The sequence below is a fragment of the Ictidomys tridecemlineatus genome, chromosome 12, assembly GCF_052094955.1.
Source record: "Ictidomys tridecemlineatus isolate mIctTri1 chromosome 12, mIctTri1.hap1, whole genome shotgun sequence".
NCBI lineage: Eukaryota > Metazoa > Chordata > Mammalia > Rodentia > Sciuridae > Ictidomys > Ictidomys tridecemlineatus.
In genome coordinates this window covers 89,541,327-89,556,796 of record NC_135488.1, presented here as the reverse complement: position 1 = coordinate 89,556,796, position 15,470 = coordinate 89,541,327, and the positions used below count along the sequence as shown (strand labels likewise).

The 15,470-nt window shown below is 42.0% G+C and overlaps 1 protein-coding gene across 10 annotated transcripts in view; it reads right to left on the bottom strand.

The window, feature by feature from the left end:
• The window catches only part of Slc8a1 (solute carrier family 8 member A1), a 360,712-nt gene that overhangs the window by 294,761 nt on the left and 50,481 nt on the right, over positions 1-15,470 (bottom strand). For 5 of the 10 annotated variants that reach the window (XM_078029299.1, XM_078029302.1, XM_078029300.1 and 2 more), the window contains exon 1: positions 10,484-10,716. The exons of 1 other annotated variant lie outside the window; for it this stretch is intronic. Coding sequence is in view for 1 of the 9 variants with exons in the window: in XM_078029305.1 (XP_077885431.1) it covers positions 11,999-12,138 (140 nt within the window). In the remaining 8 variants the exon portion in view is untranslated. Of the gene's footprint in view, positions 1-10,132; positions 10,237-10,483; positions 10,718-11,767; positions 11,897-11,998; positions 12,143-15,470 lie in introns of those variants that run through there. 4 more of the 10 variants (XM_078029305.1, XM_078029306.1, XM_078029301.1 and 1 more) reach the window with 4 other exon arrangements.

The window sequence follows — 15,470 nt, the reverse complement described above, 5'->3', positions numbered from 1 at the left end:
ATCGAGTGGCCTTAATGTGCAAAGCACCTTCACGTACACTTCAGGAATTGCAGAGATAATTGATACAAGGTCCCTGCACTTAAGGAATTCCCAGTCTTTGTGTGAAAGTTACCATCAGTGACCATTAATATTAAGAAGAAGAAGGAAAATTATATAAAGGAGGAGACGAGAAGGATGACAAAAGTTGGAAAGAGTTAGAGAACATTCCATAGGGAAGAAACAGGTGAAAAAGTCAGAGAGCAATGCTTCTCCAACTTCAGCTCCCCCAGCATTCACCTGGGAACAGCACGGCAATGCAGATGCCTGGGCCCTATCTTTGATTTATAATCTGTGTAAAGAGGAACCCCAGATTTGTATTTCAACAAGCACCGTGGTAATTCTGAGAGAGTGGTCTTGAGAAGCACTGGTGTAAAGGGAAAAAGGCATAAAGAAAGAAAAGGAGCCAGCACAGGACAGAACTGGCTGAAACCAGCTGCCCAGAAACACAAGCTGCCTAAAAATCCAAGGGCAGTGTTTTCCAATATCTAGAAGAAAATGATGTGAAGTCATGTTTCAGATGAGCTTTGCCTCTTACAAACTGGAATTCTAGGCAGGACTGAAATATGACAGGCCTGTGCATGGGTTTCTGGGAGTGGGGGGTTAGGGCTGGAGAATAGGGGAGAAGGGACCCTAATCCGGAGTCCTATGACCCCCAAAGAGATTAAAGTACTGAGGTAATTATGAAGCACCTACTTCGTACATTTGCTACGGATTGCTTCTGCCTCCTCTGAGCAGACACAGGCAAGAATTGCCAAGACATTCTCTCACATGAACCAAGACTCAGGATAAAATAAAGTCTTCAGAGACCTCTCCAGTTTCTAAAGGCACACCCTAGGGAGAGGCAGAAGACATGCAGAGCCCCCAGACTGGAAGCCTTGGATGATGAGGAAAGCTGCACTCATTAAATTATAGGCCTTTTATGGGGTCTCACCTGCTCCCCCTCTTCACTACTCTGTGCAGTCACTCTTGCTCCTTAGTATGCCTCTTGGAACGGGGAATGCTGAATACAGAATTAAATTTCAAGCTGCGTGATAGGAGCATCCAGAATGACTTTTTTTTTTTTTTAATCTGAATTTTACGAGCTTTCCCCACTGTCATTAGGTTTCAGCTTTAAGTAAATAGCTTTTCAGGAGATGGAAACCTATCAACTTGAGGTTTCTGAGCCTTTCAGATTTTCCTGCATAGTCTCAACTCACAGTCCTTGAAAGAAGATGCTCTGGAGAAGAGGAGATGTAGGAAGCAAAAAGAAATATTAAGGGAAAAAAAAGTCAAGTGAATAGATGCTCACTTAATGGTGCCCCTTTGCCAATATTCTATGCCACCATTTTCTAAACTTCCTGACAATATGCTCAATGGCTTGGCTTTTAAGCCACGTGTATATTCAGATAGAACCAGTAAATTTAAAAAAGGGAAGTCAGCTTAGAAAGGAACTTGTCAAATCTTATTATTTAGAAGAACAAATGGGTTGTCAACGGCTTATGGAAAAACACAGTTTTTTACACAAATCCTTGAGTAGTTTATAAAATAGTTTTTCTACCAGAGAGGACATTTAGTGAATGCACTATTTAAACCAATCCTATATACTTGCATTTGAAGAACTGTTTAAACTTTGGCTTCTGTGGTACAGTTTTAATGCTAGCAACTATGCTGACACTACCGTATTATTATTGTCTTTTTGTCATAGGTGAACATTGTGAGAGATGCAGATTCCCCTATCTCAAGAGTAACCCTGAGAGGAGACACTGAGAGAGAAAAAAAGTGAGTGAAGAAAGAAATGGTAAACATTTAACCATTTAACTTGTAAGTGAAGATAACATGCCTATTCAACCTTTGTTGAAGCAGACTGTTTTCATGAATATTAATGACTAATGAGAGAACACACATTCGTTCATTCATGAACCAAATATCAGATGTCTGTTTTGTGTCTGACAATGTACAAGTCATTGGGGCTAGAACCACCCAACAGACAGTCACAATTGCTTATGGAATGTACACTCTAGCTGAAAGATAGATGACAGATGCCAATTTAAAGCATACCCCCCCCAAAAAAAAAAAACCCACATAATTACTAACTCTAATAAATGCTATAAAGGAAAAAACACAATCCTACATGAGTAAGTAATGGAAGACCTGATCTACTAGGGTGTGAGGAAGGCTCTGCTGAAGAAATAACATGAGTGAAAAATGAAAAAACAGTGTTGGAGTGCAGGGCCTTACGTAGGCACTTTTGCCATTACGCTTCTCTGTAATGGGATTACTCACAGACCTACCTTCTTTGATATGTCGAGTATGAGATCATGTTTGGAAAATATGGAAAGTAGCTCTTGTAATTTATATGAGACTTTCCCTCTTGGAGGTCAGAACCATCCAACTGCAGTTAATTGCTCTCTACCACAATGTTGGGGACAGTACGGCAGATGGAAGGATCCCTGGCCTAGGGGCCAAAAGGAACCAGTGCTGACCTCAGCCCTACTGACCAGCTATGTGTCCTCGAACAAGTGACTTCCCCTCTCTCCAACTGACCTGGAAATTTGGAGAATTTTTCTAATAATCTGTAGCTGGGCTATTCTAATGCTCCATTTTGGCATTCAAGGTCATCTATAACACAGCACCCGTCCGTCCACCTTCCCAGGTTTGCTGTTCCTGGTAGTCAGCTGAGCTATTAAATGAAAATTACCCAAATATGTGTCATGTTTTCCTTTCTCTCACCTTTGTACCTGTCCTCAATATCCCTCTCAAATGTCAAATTTCTTTCTATAAAATTACTTTGATTGCTAGGAAGGCCCTTAAAATTCAATTAGCTTTGCCTCATCCCCGGACCCTCTTCCTAACAAGAAAACTCAAACCCTGCTAATTCAAAAGCTTTTTCAAAGCCACACATCACAGAAATGACAGAATTGGGCTGTAAAACAAGGTCTCTGAGTTTCTAGGCCATCCTACTTCACACTACACCAATTTCTAGGATGCCCCAACCCCACTGATGCTACATTCGTATCTCTCACAATCTACAATGAGTGACAGGCATGGGCAAGCCATGGCCAATGGACCATGAAATTAAAATAATTTTCCATTTTTAAATGATTGGAAAAAATGAAAAAATATATTTGATGATGTGAAAATTTGATGATGTTCAAATTTCAATATCTCTAAATAATGTCTTATGGAACACAGCCCTGCTTATTTATTTATGTATCGTCCACAGCTGCTTTCTTGTTGCAAGAGCAGAGTTGAGTAACAGCCACAGACCTTATGGTACACAAAACCAAAATATTTACTTTATGGATATTTGAAAAAACAGTAAATTATACAAATAATAATCTTGGCTATATTTAATAAGATATAATCTTATCTTTTTCCACTTTCCCATGGCAACCCCCATACCAGTTAGCATGTTTACATAAAAGCACACAGGCAGAGACAGGAACTTTCTCTCTCAGTACTCATCTGTCAAGTTATGGGTCAACCCTGATTGAGCATTCACATAGCAGAAAATGTTTTATTCACTTATCATTCCTTACAGAAGCTATAAGGCTTATTATGATTACTATTACTATTAATTATTCCCATTTAATAGATGAGAAAATGGAGACCAGAGAAGTTAAATAACTTGCGCAATGACAAATATGACATCTGTCAGATTGAAACAAAAATTAGAACTATCATGAATTAGTCTGCTGACCTCAGAGACCTTTAGTTTGAGTACTCTAGGATCCTTCATTTGATTAGTTGATGTCCTCAAACGAGAAGTAAAGTCAAGTTTCTCTTTCCTCCCTGGGAATCATTAATAGACATCTAGGGATTCTTGAGGCCAGAAAACCGGCATATTTCCATATTGTCAAAGAAAAAAGGAACTGTAATTTGGGTGAAATGACTTCAGAGTCACGGATCTGGATTCTTCTACCTCCTGTTTCACTTTTTGTTAAGTCATTTAACTTTTATGGTCTCCATTTGCTTATCTGTAAAAAACAAAAATTTGATGATGTCTGACATCTTTTCCAGGCTGGCCATGGTATTAACAAGAGCACTGACACTGACGTTATTAAAATAACTGCATGTCCAGGAGAAGAAAAACAGTGAAGAGCCTTGGGAAAAGAACCACTGACTTCATCCCACATCAATTCACAAATTTCATCTTGGGAAGGCCCACACCCCCCCAACTTTTGAATGATTATTTTGTAATTAGTTTTTTTTTTTTTTGTAGTGTTGGGAATCAAACCCAGGACCAAACACATTCTAGGTAGGTGCTCTACCACTGAGCTTTACTTCCAGGATGAATGAAAAATTATTTTGGAAGAATGACTGGAAGCTACCAAGAGAAGGCACTTCTGCAAATTCTGATGCCACCCATAGTGGGGGCCCTACCACAGTCTACAGAGGAAGGGAAAGTGTGGGTATAGAGAGAGCTGTCCGATTCTCTAAACCTGTTGCGAGGACTGGACACTGTACATGAGCCTAGAACCAGGAAAAAAAAAAAGTGAGAAGCTGGAGAATCTTAAGGGAGAAAACATCAGGGCCATGAGTGCTAAATGAATAAACTCACCTGAAATGGTATGAGAAATAGAATCATTGAAGTTTAATAAAGAACAGGCTGGCAGGTGGTCTGCCCCTTACCTCACTTCTGAATGTTACAGCATCTCTCCTCCAAGAGATGCTACAAGTTCATCCTAAATTTTGGATTCAAGTCTAAAACACAACATCCAGTGCATTAGGCTACCATTTGTTCTAGATTTATAGTTATCGAGGCATGGTCCTAACTGGAACACAGAGCAGAACTGAGGAGTCACGAAGTGACCCCAAATTGCTCCAGGGTTGCCTCTGTCATCCATTAGCTGGGGCATGGTTTATTTATTTATTTATTTTTTCAAAAGTGACTAGGCTTTCTTTTTTTCTAAACCCTTTTCACTATGAATGAATTAATATGCCTCTTCCTCTATAAGCCATGTCCAGTGTTCTGTTTTTCCTTTCAACTGCTCCAGTACTTACTTGCTCAGGTGCAAGCTGATGATGTACCTCACTCAATCCCTACCTTTCACATGTAGGTGTTCTAGATCATGACATCCCTGAAAGCAGAAAACATTATGCAAAGAGCATGGCCACTGCACATGTACTAACCACCAAGTACTAACACGTGGACAAGTTATTCAACTGAGTCATAACTTTCTTTTACTTTTCTATTTTTTAAATAGGGATGATGATGCTTCCTTGCAGGGCACTCATGAATACTAAATTAGAAAATCAGTATAAAGCAACTAAACTAGTCCCTGTTACATCGTGAATGTTCAACTAACATCGAACAACCTCTCTTCTTCAGCTGCATTCTCGGGAAAGCCTAAAGCAGGGTCTTGCATGTGCTCAATAAATGTCGTGTTTGGGTTGATGTAAATTGTTAAATCACCTCTTGGTCTGTTTGACTTTGTCTCACGTTAGATTTATCCTAGAAATTATTATTCTGACTTCACATGTAATCACATCTGCAAAGTGATTACTTTTGTCTTTTTAAAGTTAAGATGGACTCGAATATTTATATTTATTTTCCCAGATCTGTTACATGAGCAGGGGATCCTCTAAATTGGTATTGCACTATTATATTCTATCAGTGTGAATATTCCAAAATGATATAGGAGATTCTATTCAAGATTTTAAGGATATCAAATTATTTGAAGGATATCAAAATATTCAAAAATATTTTGCCCATTTCTCAGAAGCCTTAAAATGCCTAAATTTTCAAGAAAGGATCCAAGATCTATTACCTTGATGCTGCTGCTGCTGCTGCAGAGTAAAATTTCATTGTGGAGCTTTATTTTTGCCTCTTTCTGGCTACTCTCCATAAACAGCCCGTTCCCACGTATTCAGCTCACTCACACTTCCTCTACCAAAAGAGTCCTCAGAGGGTACTTGGTAGGCATCAAACTGGTTTCAAACCTCTTTCACTTCCTGTGCATCTTCCTGTGTTCCAAGTCCTCGGGACTTTCTATCCGCCGGCTGATCAGATAAGCCAGTCCAAGTTGAAAAATGAACATATGCTAATGGCTTATAAAATGTCATGGTAGCTCTTTCCCAGGTAATATTATTGCATTAATTCATTAGGCATCTGCTGGATAGAACTCCTTCATCCAGATGAATGGTTTTAATAGGATTTCAGATCCTACATCCGCCAATGAATAAATGCTTTGAGCCTGAGAATGCTGTGCCCATCCTCAAATGATTTGATAGACTGCTGCCTAGGTTGTATTTGCCCTTGACCACAAAAACAATTTTCTTTGCTTCAGTTGCCAGTCAGAGCTTTCTCCTTCCAAATGGCCCTTTCCTGCTTCGAAAATTAGCTAAGAAGTTTTCGGTAAAGTGGAAATGTATTTCTCTCAAACCTGTGTCTATTGCTACTTTCTACACCCTCAACTAGGCAGATCAAAGGACAAATACAAAATACTTCAGATTCAAAACAGAACCGCCAGCAAAGAGAGCCTAGAAATAACACTTGAGGCAGCAAGGACTGCCAGCAACTGTCTTCCCAAGTTGAGTCAACACACTGGAAAAAGACACCAGATCTCCCTACTTGTATTCTAAACTGCTGTTGATGAACACATACCAGAGATTACTCTGGGAGTATCCAGGTCAGAAAATGGGCTGTTTGATTCACAAGTACAATGAGAACCTAATCATTGATTATTTTAAGTCTTCAAAATATGTACTGGGTAAAAGGTATTTTGTGAGGTGGGGGGGACGGGCATGAGAGGCAGGGGAAGGAGAGAGATAGAGAGAGAGAGAGAGAGGGATGGTGGGCAGACACAAGAGAGAGACAGAGAGAGGGAGAAGAGAGCTTCTCTTTTGGAAAGAAAAGGAAGGAAACTGAAAACAATCCCACTGCACTTAATGAAGCCCCACCGGACTAGTCCTAAATCCAAATCCAAATCTCAAAGGCAGATACTGAAAACTCACACTCCCAGAATCTAATCCACCCCAACGGGTCAGAAAACACTTGACATTTAATTCCACTAGATCTTAGATCAATCTCCAGGGAATAGAAATCCTTTTGTTCAGAGTGAAGCGCAGAAACAGCTAGTTCAGCAACCTACTGGCCTGGTTAGCCACAATTCCTACTGAGAATGAGATCTCAAGTGATAGACAGCTTAGGGAGCTGTAAGAGATGCTACATAGGATTCTGGAATCTAAGGAAAGTCAGGAGAATATTTGCCACAAGAGGGAGCAGGAGAATTTGGTAGGAATGGGAGACTATAAATATAGAGGTTATGATGAGGAAGTCTACCTATAGATGCAGGAGGTTACGACAGAGGGTTGTAACTAAGAAGTCATAGGATATTAGAGGATACTTTAGCAAAAGACATTCATCACTTAGAGGTTAGATAAAGGATGAACGATACCAGAAGAAGAGAGAGATAAAGCGTGTTGATTTCTAAATTCTCAGCAAATATAAGGCGATGATTTAATTTTTATTTGAAAACAACACACGCACACACTGCAAACATATAAGATTTGCTCTAAGGTCCCCTTTCCACTGTGTTATCTTTTTTTCCAGATTTAATAGCTAGTTCAATTTGGATCTTATTTATTTCTGTGTTATAAGGGCAGCCGGCTTCTTCCCTACATGCTGTTTTCCCTCTACCTGAGGGGACAATAGAGAAAGAACTGATCACACTGAATGTCACCCTGAAAATCAGAGGTTGAAGTCCTAAAATGCACTTATTTTGAAACAAACACATCCAAAGACAAAGTGAATACTTACCTTGCTTTTGTTTTTTTGTTTATTTTAGCACAACTTGGTTGGATCTGATGAGCTTTTCTCATCATTTATTTTGTCAAAGAAACAGATTAAGCACTGAGAAGGAAGGAACCATGCATTTACTTTGCAAGATAAATAAAACTCTATTTTTGTCTGATAAAAAACATGTTAAATATAGCTTGTTAACAAAAAGCTAAAGCTGTCTTGGAATGAATTTTATTTTTTCAATACATAGTAAGTTTGAAAGAGTAATTAATGTAATTCCTGCAAATGAGTCCTGTAGGTGTTCAAGACTGTACCTCACCTTCCTTTTATAATTTTATTTGGAGTTAAAGCACTGCCACTGTTGTTATGCTTTCCTTTCCCTACATAGCCAACAAAAGGATTATCTAGTTCTTAATCTAAATCCAAAAGGATACAGTAGAAACCATTAACTAGTAATAGTAAAGTAAATAGACAAGGAAGTAGATGGATAGATAAACACACAACCTTCATATTCTGTTAGTTCACTACTATAATCCCAGCCCCATTAAGGCTCCAAGACAGAGTAGATTAAGTCTGATTGTCATGGACATTCTTACATCCTTTGCACAGCTAAATGATGAATAATAGCTTACCTCTGCTGAGCGCCCCCCCCCATTTTCCCCTTTTTTTCTAGGAATTAATCATTCCATTTTTAATAATAGTAAAAAAAACCAGCCATTTTAAGGAAGAAAAATGGGGGCTTCTTTTATAGCAAGTGGGAGAAATTTTAGATAAGGAGTCCTTCTATCCAAAGAGAACCCTTCAGGCAGGCAGCATTTGTAAAATGAAAACCATTTAAGAAAACACATCTTTGCTTCTTGGTGAAATAAGTGATTCCTCCCCCACCAAATCACTCACAAAGCCCCAAAGATGGAGCAAGCTCTCCTTCCTTCCTCCTGCTTTCACACCCAGCTAACCTCCCAATTAAGCAAGTTTAGCAAACCCAGAGAGCTAAATACAAATAACACAGGATTTGGAAGAGGAACCTAAAGCCAGTCATTCCTGTTCTGGCTTTGTTTTCTTATCTGAAATGAATGAAATATATAGATTCATTTTCCTCCCTCCTTTCCTGACTTGCTGCAGGAGAGCTCTGACAGAGAAAGAGGAAGCATGTAAGTGTGTGTGTGTCTGTGTGCGATGTGTGTGTGTGTGTGTGTGTATGCGCGTGTACGCGCGCGCGCACGAGCGCTCCCGCGTGTGTTGGGAGTGAGAGAAGGGGAAGGTATATACTTTCCATAGTCTCTCCTGGACCTCCCTCCCCCGTTTCCCTTAGGAAATCTTCATACAAGTCCCGGATTGTGGATGTTCACTGCTCCTATTCCGAGATACTCAAGCCAATGTCTTTAACCACATCTGATCAGAAATCTCCACCTACTCAGTCCGCTCCTCCATGTTCAGGATGCCTGTACTGTCTTCACCACATCTGTCATTTTTAAAAATGCTTCTTCCACTACACCTCCCACTGATATCCTTTTTTCTCTTTTTAGTCTTTACACCTCCAGCAGGACAAAGTTTGTGTTGTTATATTCACAACCACTAGTGGCTGACTAGCAGAGAGGTAGAGAGCGCCTTCAAGGCAGCCAGGATAAGGGGGGTTAAAACCATAACCTAGTGCAAAAAAATGACTTTCTTTCTAGCGACTGCAGACCACAGGCACGCTGCTTTCTTCAGGAAAAAAAAAAAAAGACATTCTTTGTTAAATTTGATCGCCCCTTCTCTCAATCCAACCACTGCTACTTTATCTGGGGAGGGAAATACGAATTGCCAGCCCAAGTCATTCATCAGACAGTGACAGAATCCGTGGAGGGAGGGCGAGTTAAACAATCAAAGATGCACATATGCTGTATTTTTTAAAGCATCGCCTGCACGGATTTGGTTTCTTGAACCCACTGTCCAGCTATTAAGACCTCCCTCTTCTTGACGAAGGAGGAGCCAAGAAGGATATCCTCGCATCTCAGAACATAGACCATTTCCCCAAGAGCCAGCACAGCCCCCAGGCAGATAATGCAGCTGCAAAGTTCCTTTGGAATCTCTTGGGGAAAGATGCCTGTGTGTGCAGAATCCCCAATGCACACCCCGACATGGTGCCCAGAGACTGAGACCCTGTAAGTCCACTCCCCACATTTTTTCCTTGTCTGTCCCCTCTCTCCGGCCACACCTCCCTCTTCTCCGCAGTCCATGGTGAAGGAGCACCCAGAGCCCATCTGCCAAGGGGGGGGGGGGTCGCAAGTGTGGCCTTGGGAAAGACCCCAGGGATTACCAGGAGGAGGGAAGACCGCGGAGAGGAGCCCAGTGGGTGGGGACGCCTGGGTCCCTAGCAGCGCTGCTTACTGGGTGGACTTAGCTCTTCGCGCCCGGAATCCTCAAAGCCCAGCGCGGTGCAGGGCGCAGCATCCCTCCTTAGCAGCCCTTTCTTCCTCCGGCAGCCTGCACTGGCAGGCAGGCACCCTCACGCCCAGAAGCACCAGCCCGAGCAATTTCACTCTCCCCAAGCTCAGACACCCAGAAAATGTGCAGGCGCACGCACACACACACACACACACACACACACACACACACACACACAATTTGGAAACCAGTCTTTTGCCAAAACGAAGGAAGTGCAGCCTTATGAACAGCAAGAGGAAAACAGTTCACGGTATCTGACTGGATTCCTTTTGCTTGCCCACCATAGGATCCTACCTGGTTTGGGGAGTGTGAATGGATTCTCCCCAGTGCCTCCCCGCTAGTAGGAAATACGGCAAACTCCCTGCTTTTAAATAGCTCCCGATCAGGAAGAGGTCGCTCCCATCTTCTGCGGGAAGCACAAAGCAGGCGGCGGCGGACAGACTCCGGTGCAGCGCCGGCGCGAGCTGGAGCGGCGGCGGCGGCTGGCAGCGGTGCGCGCGGGCGGGAGGCAGCGCGGAGGCCGGCAGGCTGGGAGGGCCGGAGCCGGGCGGCGCGCGCGCTCGCTCCCTCCCTCCCTCCCGCGCACACCCGCCTGCCGCCCGCCGCCCGCAGCCTCGCACTCGCTCACACGCGCGCTCGGCCCCGCCGCCGCCACCGCCGGGGCCCGGCGGCTCCCCGCGTTCCGGCCCTCTGCGCGCTCCCCCGGCGGCCTCAGTGATCGCTTGTGGTTCAACCCGCAAGTTTCTGGAGCACCGGGGCGGTGGGGAGCCCTTCCAGCCTCCCGGCCTCTGCCCCTGAGGATATAATTTTTCTATTTCCTCCAGGTTCTCGCCCCGCAGTGCGTCCCGGCCGCGCGCTAGCGCTCTCTTGGGCACCCAGCCCATGGATTACACACGCGGACCGGCGCTGCAACTTTTCTTTTGAACCTTCTTTGCCTCTTTCACAGACAGAATTCCGACCCCCCCCCCATTCGCCTACCCGTTTCTCACCTCTGAATTTGTTACTCCAGATATATCTTTCTTCCTCCACATTCTGCCCCTCTGCTAAAGGAAGCTTTCTTTTAGCAAAGGAATCTGAGGATGTATCAATGATTTTTTTAAATCTTTACTCCATGTTTTTCCTACATATCATGTATGCAGGAGTATTCGCTAGCTACTAGATGCTGACACAAGCAAATAAGGATGGAGTTGGGGTATTCTCCATCCAAGAACTCTGAAAGGCTACCCGTGTTGGTATTTTGCTCAAAGATTGCAACTCACTTGGGAATAAAGACCAAGAGGCTGTTTAGTGTGAAAGCCATGCCGTTTTAAACTACAGAGGAGTAAAAGCTGAGCATTAAGATTGAGTCAGGAAAGACCTAATGCAGCAATCGACGAACCATTCATTGCCCTTTCCAAGAGAAGCATTATCATTGCCAATACATCACTTCCCCATAATTAATAAAGGAGCATTGCAGCAGGCCCTTGCTCTCTTGACAGCTCATTCATCCTTACAAATCCTTAATGACTTGGCAGGATGAAAGGCTAGCCTCACTGTAGAGTTCACCAGCTCCCAAACCTGGCTGTACAACAGACACACCTGGAAATGCAGACTGATGCTGTAGAATCCGATACAGACTCTGATGATGTAGGTTTCACGTGGAGGCTCTGAGTTTGTATTCTTAAAGCACCAGTTGATATTGGCCCTTGTTGTGGCTTACCGAGGTGTGTGGGGCCAGGACCTGCTATATTGGGAAAGTGAGGGGAGGAAGGAGCTGAAAAGCACAAGGCAGAGTTCAAGTTCTTTATCAGATTTTTTCCTGATACTTACAATGTGGCTCTGGCAGTCAGGTTTAGGGGAGAGAGATTCTGACTCCAGGAATTCCAGTTTGATTCTGCAAAAAAGAGCAAGGTATTGGAGCAGTAACACTCCTTTATCCCTATGTCAGTGGCCCACAAACCTGACTGCATTCAGATATCCTCTGGAGCTTTTAAAAGTCCCAGGGTCTAGGCCACACCCTAGAATGATTAACTTGCAATCTCTGGGGTTAAGACTCAGGCATCAGTAATTTGTTTTTATGTTCCCTGGTCCATACCTATGTGCAACGAAGGTTGGGAACCACTGCTCTAGGCCAGTACTCCTTAAACATGAATGTGAGTCTGAATCACCTGGAGATTGCAATTACTCCTTTAGTAGGCCTGGAGTGGGCCTGGGATCTGCATTTCTAGCAAATTTACAAGTGACATTGATGTTACCCTAAAGGAGGACTGCTCTTTAATTCGCAAAAGTCTGTCGTACCCAGTACCCATCCAGCATTTAAGGACACTCTGGCAAAAGAAACTCCAACCCACTGCTTGCCTTGCAAATTTGCAGGAATCCTCCTTCCCTGTGAACATTTTCCTTTCTTTTCTGAGATAAGTTTTCTTGAAAGCTGCTCTCCACATAGACTTTTGTTAGACTGCACTGAGTAGTGACACTTGGGGAGACAGAGAAGATCACCATCTTTGGGTTAGAGTATATCCTCAGCCAAAATTCGCTTAGATCTTGACATCCAGGGAGTGTGAGAGGCAGATATTTGGCTCATACTAAAGGACAGGGGCTTGGAAAGAAATGTGGCTGTCTTTTAAATGACAACAAGAAAAGCTTGTAACTAAAGATTCTGCTCATAGGATATAGGACACAGGTTATGAAGAACACAGGCTAAAAAGATAAATAAAAATGTGAGTGAACTATATACCTCATTGGAATAGATTCTATAGGGAGGGTAAGGCCTGTTATAACTATTATGGGCTACTTAGTGACAAAATTTTCTTAAAAGGATAAGTATGTTAGATGGGGTGACAGTAGTACTGGTCTTTCAATGTCTGGGCTGGTCTGTACTGGTCTTTAAAAGCCTATCATTTTAGCAACTAAGAAGTTATCAAGGCTACATACAGGTCCTCTTCTTTTCTAGTCTAAACTGATGGGTTAATTTGGATTCCTGGGGGCAGGGGACCTACATTGTATGGTCTTCTCCTTATCGAAGTCTTTTAAGGGGTGGCCTAGTACCCAGTGATTTGTCACTCTTTTTATTTGGCTCAATTTCTGAGTCCCTAATTTTCTTTGCCTTTCATTTCTCATTAAAGGCATCTTTATAATGGTCCCAAGGCCCTGGGGCAAATCAAACCTTTTGCTCCCTCCTAAATGTCATACATGACTGAATTTTTATTGCAAGAATTATCAAAGGCAACATCACTGGCAAAAGGCTGTGGAGACTACAGCTCTAGGTAAGGAAATAGTGAGGTTTCTACAGGCTGTGACTTTGGAAAGAAGAAATATTGTATGCAAGAAGGAGGTGATTTACATTCCAAAAGCGGAGCTATTTCTTAATGGTATTCTTGGATATTGATTGCTATTCTTGTCTTCTGGACTTGGAATTTATAATCACAAATCTTCATTGTATCAAACCAAAGCAGTATGGAACAGCTATTGAGGGGTCTGCACAGGAATACCACTAAGATTTGATATATTCTAAAGATGGTTCAAATTTTCAGGAATCATTCCCTAGTAAATCTTCAGGGGATCCTTAAGCAAATTTACTTTCAGACCAAATGTAAATGATGTGAATTAGACCAACTTTATATCCAGTCTATATAACAAGGGTACCAAAGATTTTTTAAAATGTTTTCTAATACTATGTTAAAACATCCAATAACTTTCCATTATTGAGGAAACAAATACTTTGTTTTAGTTCATTTTAGTTTTACTTTGAGTCACCTAGGTCAGAAGAACCACTATTGTTTTTCTCCATTGCCTGGGCTTCTTAATGTATCAGTAGAGTCCTAATCATCCCCATCTTATCTCCTAGTCCATCACCATTCACCATAGAGGGCTGTGCTTATCACAGGCTCAGTCTCATCTTGGTTTCCAAATAAGAAAAAGGTACTAGAGCACTCACAGCCTGGCCAGGGAGGGAGCTTAGCCATAGCCATTTTCCCAGACTTAACAACCTCATGTGGACCACTGGACCCCTCATTTTATCACTTAGGTTTTCTTTGCTGCTGATTGGATCCAGGGCTCTTTGCTTTCAGGGTGACTGTAGAGATTCTTTGTCAACTTCTAGGTGCTACTATTCTTTTTCCTGGTGTCTTGTTCCTGCAGTTCAAATTTTACTTCTTTACACTGTTTTGACCAGTTGAACATCAGTCTTCTACTCCATCAAGTAATGGGCCCTGCTAATGTACAAAAATCCAGAGAGCCTGTAGGTAGACTTGAAATAATAACCTCCTGCCCTGGGCTCCATTACTGAGGGGGGGGGGCAGCCACTTCCTCTGAGTCACCAATTAATTTTCACAGTCTTGGGACACCAGGGGTCTGCAATTCTACATTTCTATAATTTCTATTCAAGGATTAGACTTGTACAAAATTCTCTTTTCGTTTTCCATTTCGGCTCCTTGTTACATTAAGGAAATATTTAAACCCTAGTCCACAATTTTACCAATGGGAACTCAATGGCAGAATCATTATCTAGAGCGAATAGTAGGTCACACAAGAGCAACTGTCTGTTTAAGAGCTGGCTGAGGCTTAGGAGTCAGAATACAGGTGGGATTCATAGTTCTGCTCTGGCTGTGTGAACTTGGAGAAGTTTTTTAGCCTCTAAAATCTCATTATCTTTGTCTGGAAAACCTAAATCATGAAATCTCCTTCAAGAAGTTGTAGGAAGGATAAAACATATATAATGTGCTTGGTGTATGTCTTTCTTTTTTAGTACTAGGGATTGAGCCCAGGGGTGCTTAACCACTGAGCCACATGCCAAGCCCATTTTATTTTATTTTTTTTTTAAATTTGAGACAGGGTCTCACTAAGTTGCTTAGGGCCTCACTAATTTGCTGAGGCTGGCCTTGAACTTGTGATCTTTCTGCCTCAGCCTCCTAAATTGCTGGGATTATACATAGGTGTGTACCACACAGCACCCAGCTTGATATAATTCTTGATCACAATAATTATTCAACTATAAAATGATATCCATATAAATAAAAAATCAATATAATTAGTTTTTCATTATCAGACCATCATGTTATTGATAATGATTTTGATGTGATTTTTGTTATACAGAATTTTAGACATTGACTAATCCAAAAAATGTATATTTATACATCAAGAGAGCATTTTCCTTTTCTGTAATGAAGGAAACTGTACTTTCTGATTTTATAAGGGCAAACTGGTTATTTCTGTTAACAGTATTTCTTTCTCTTTATGTCTTGCTATCAACTTGCTCTCCTCTTATCTCTATTAAATACGAGGGTACAATTTCAAAGAGCAA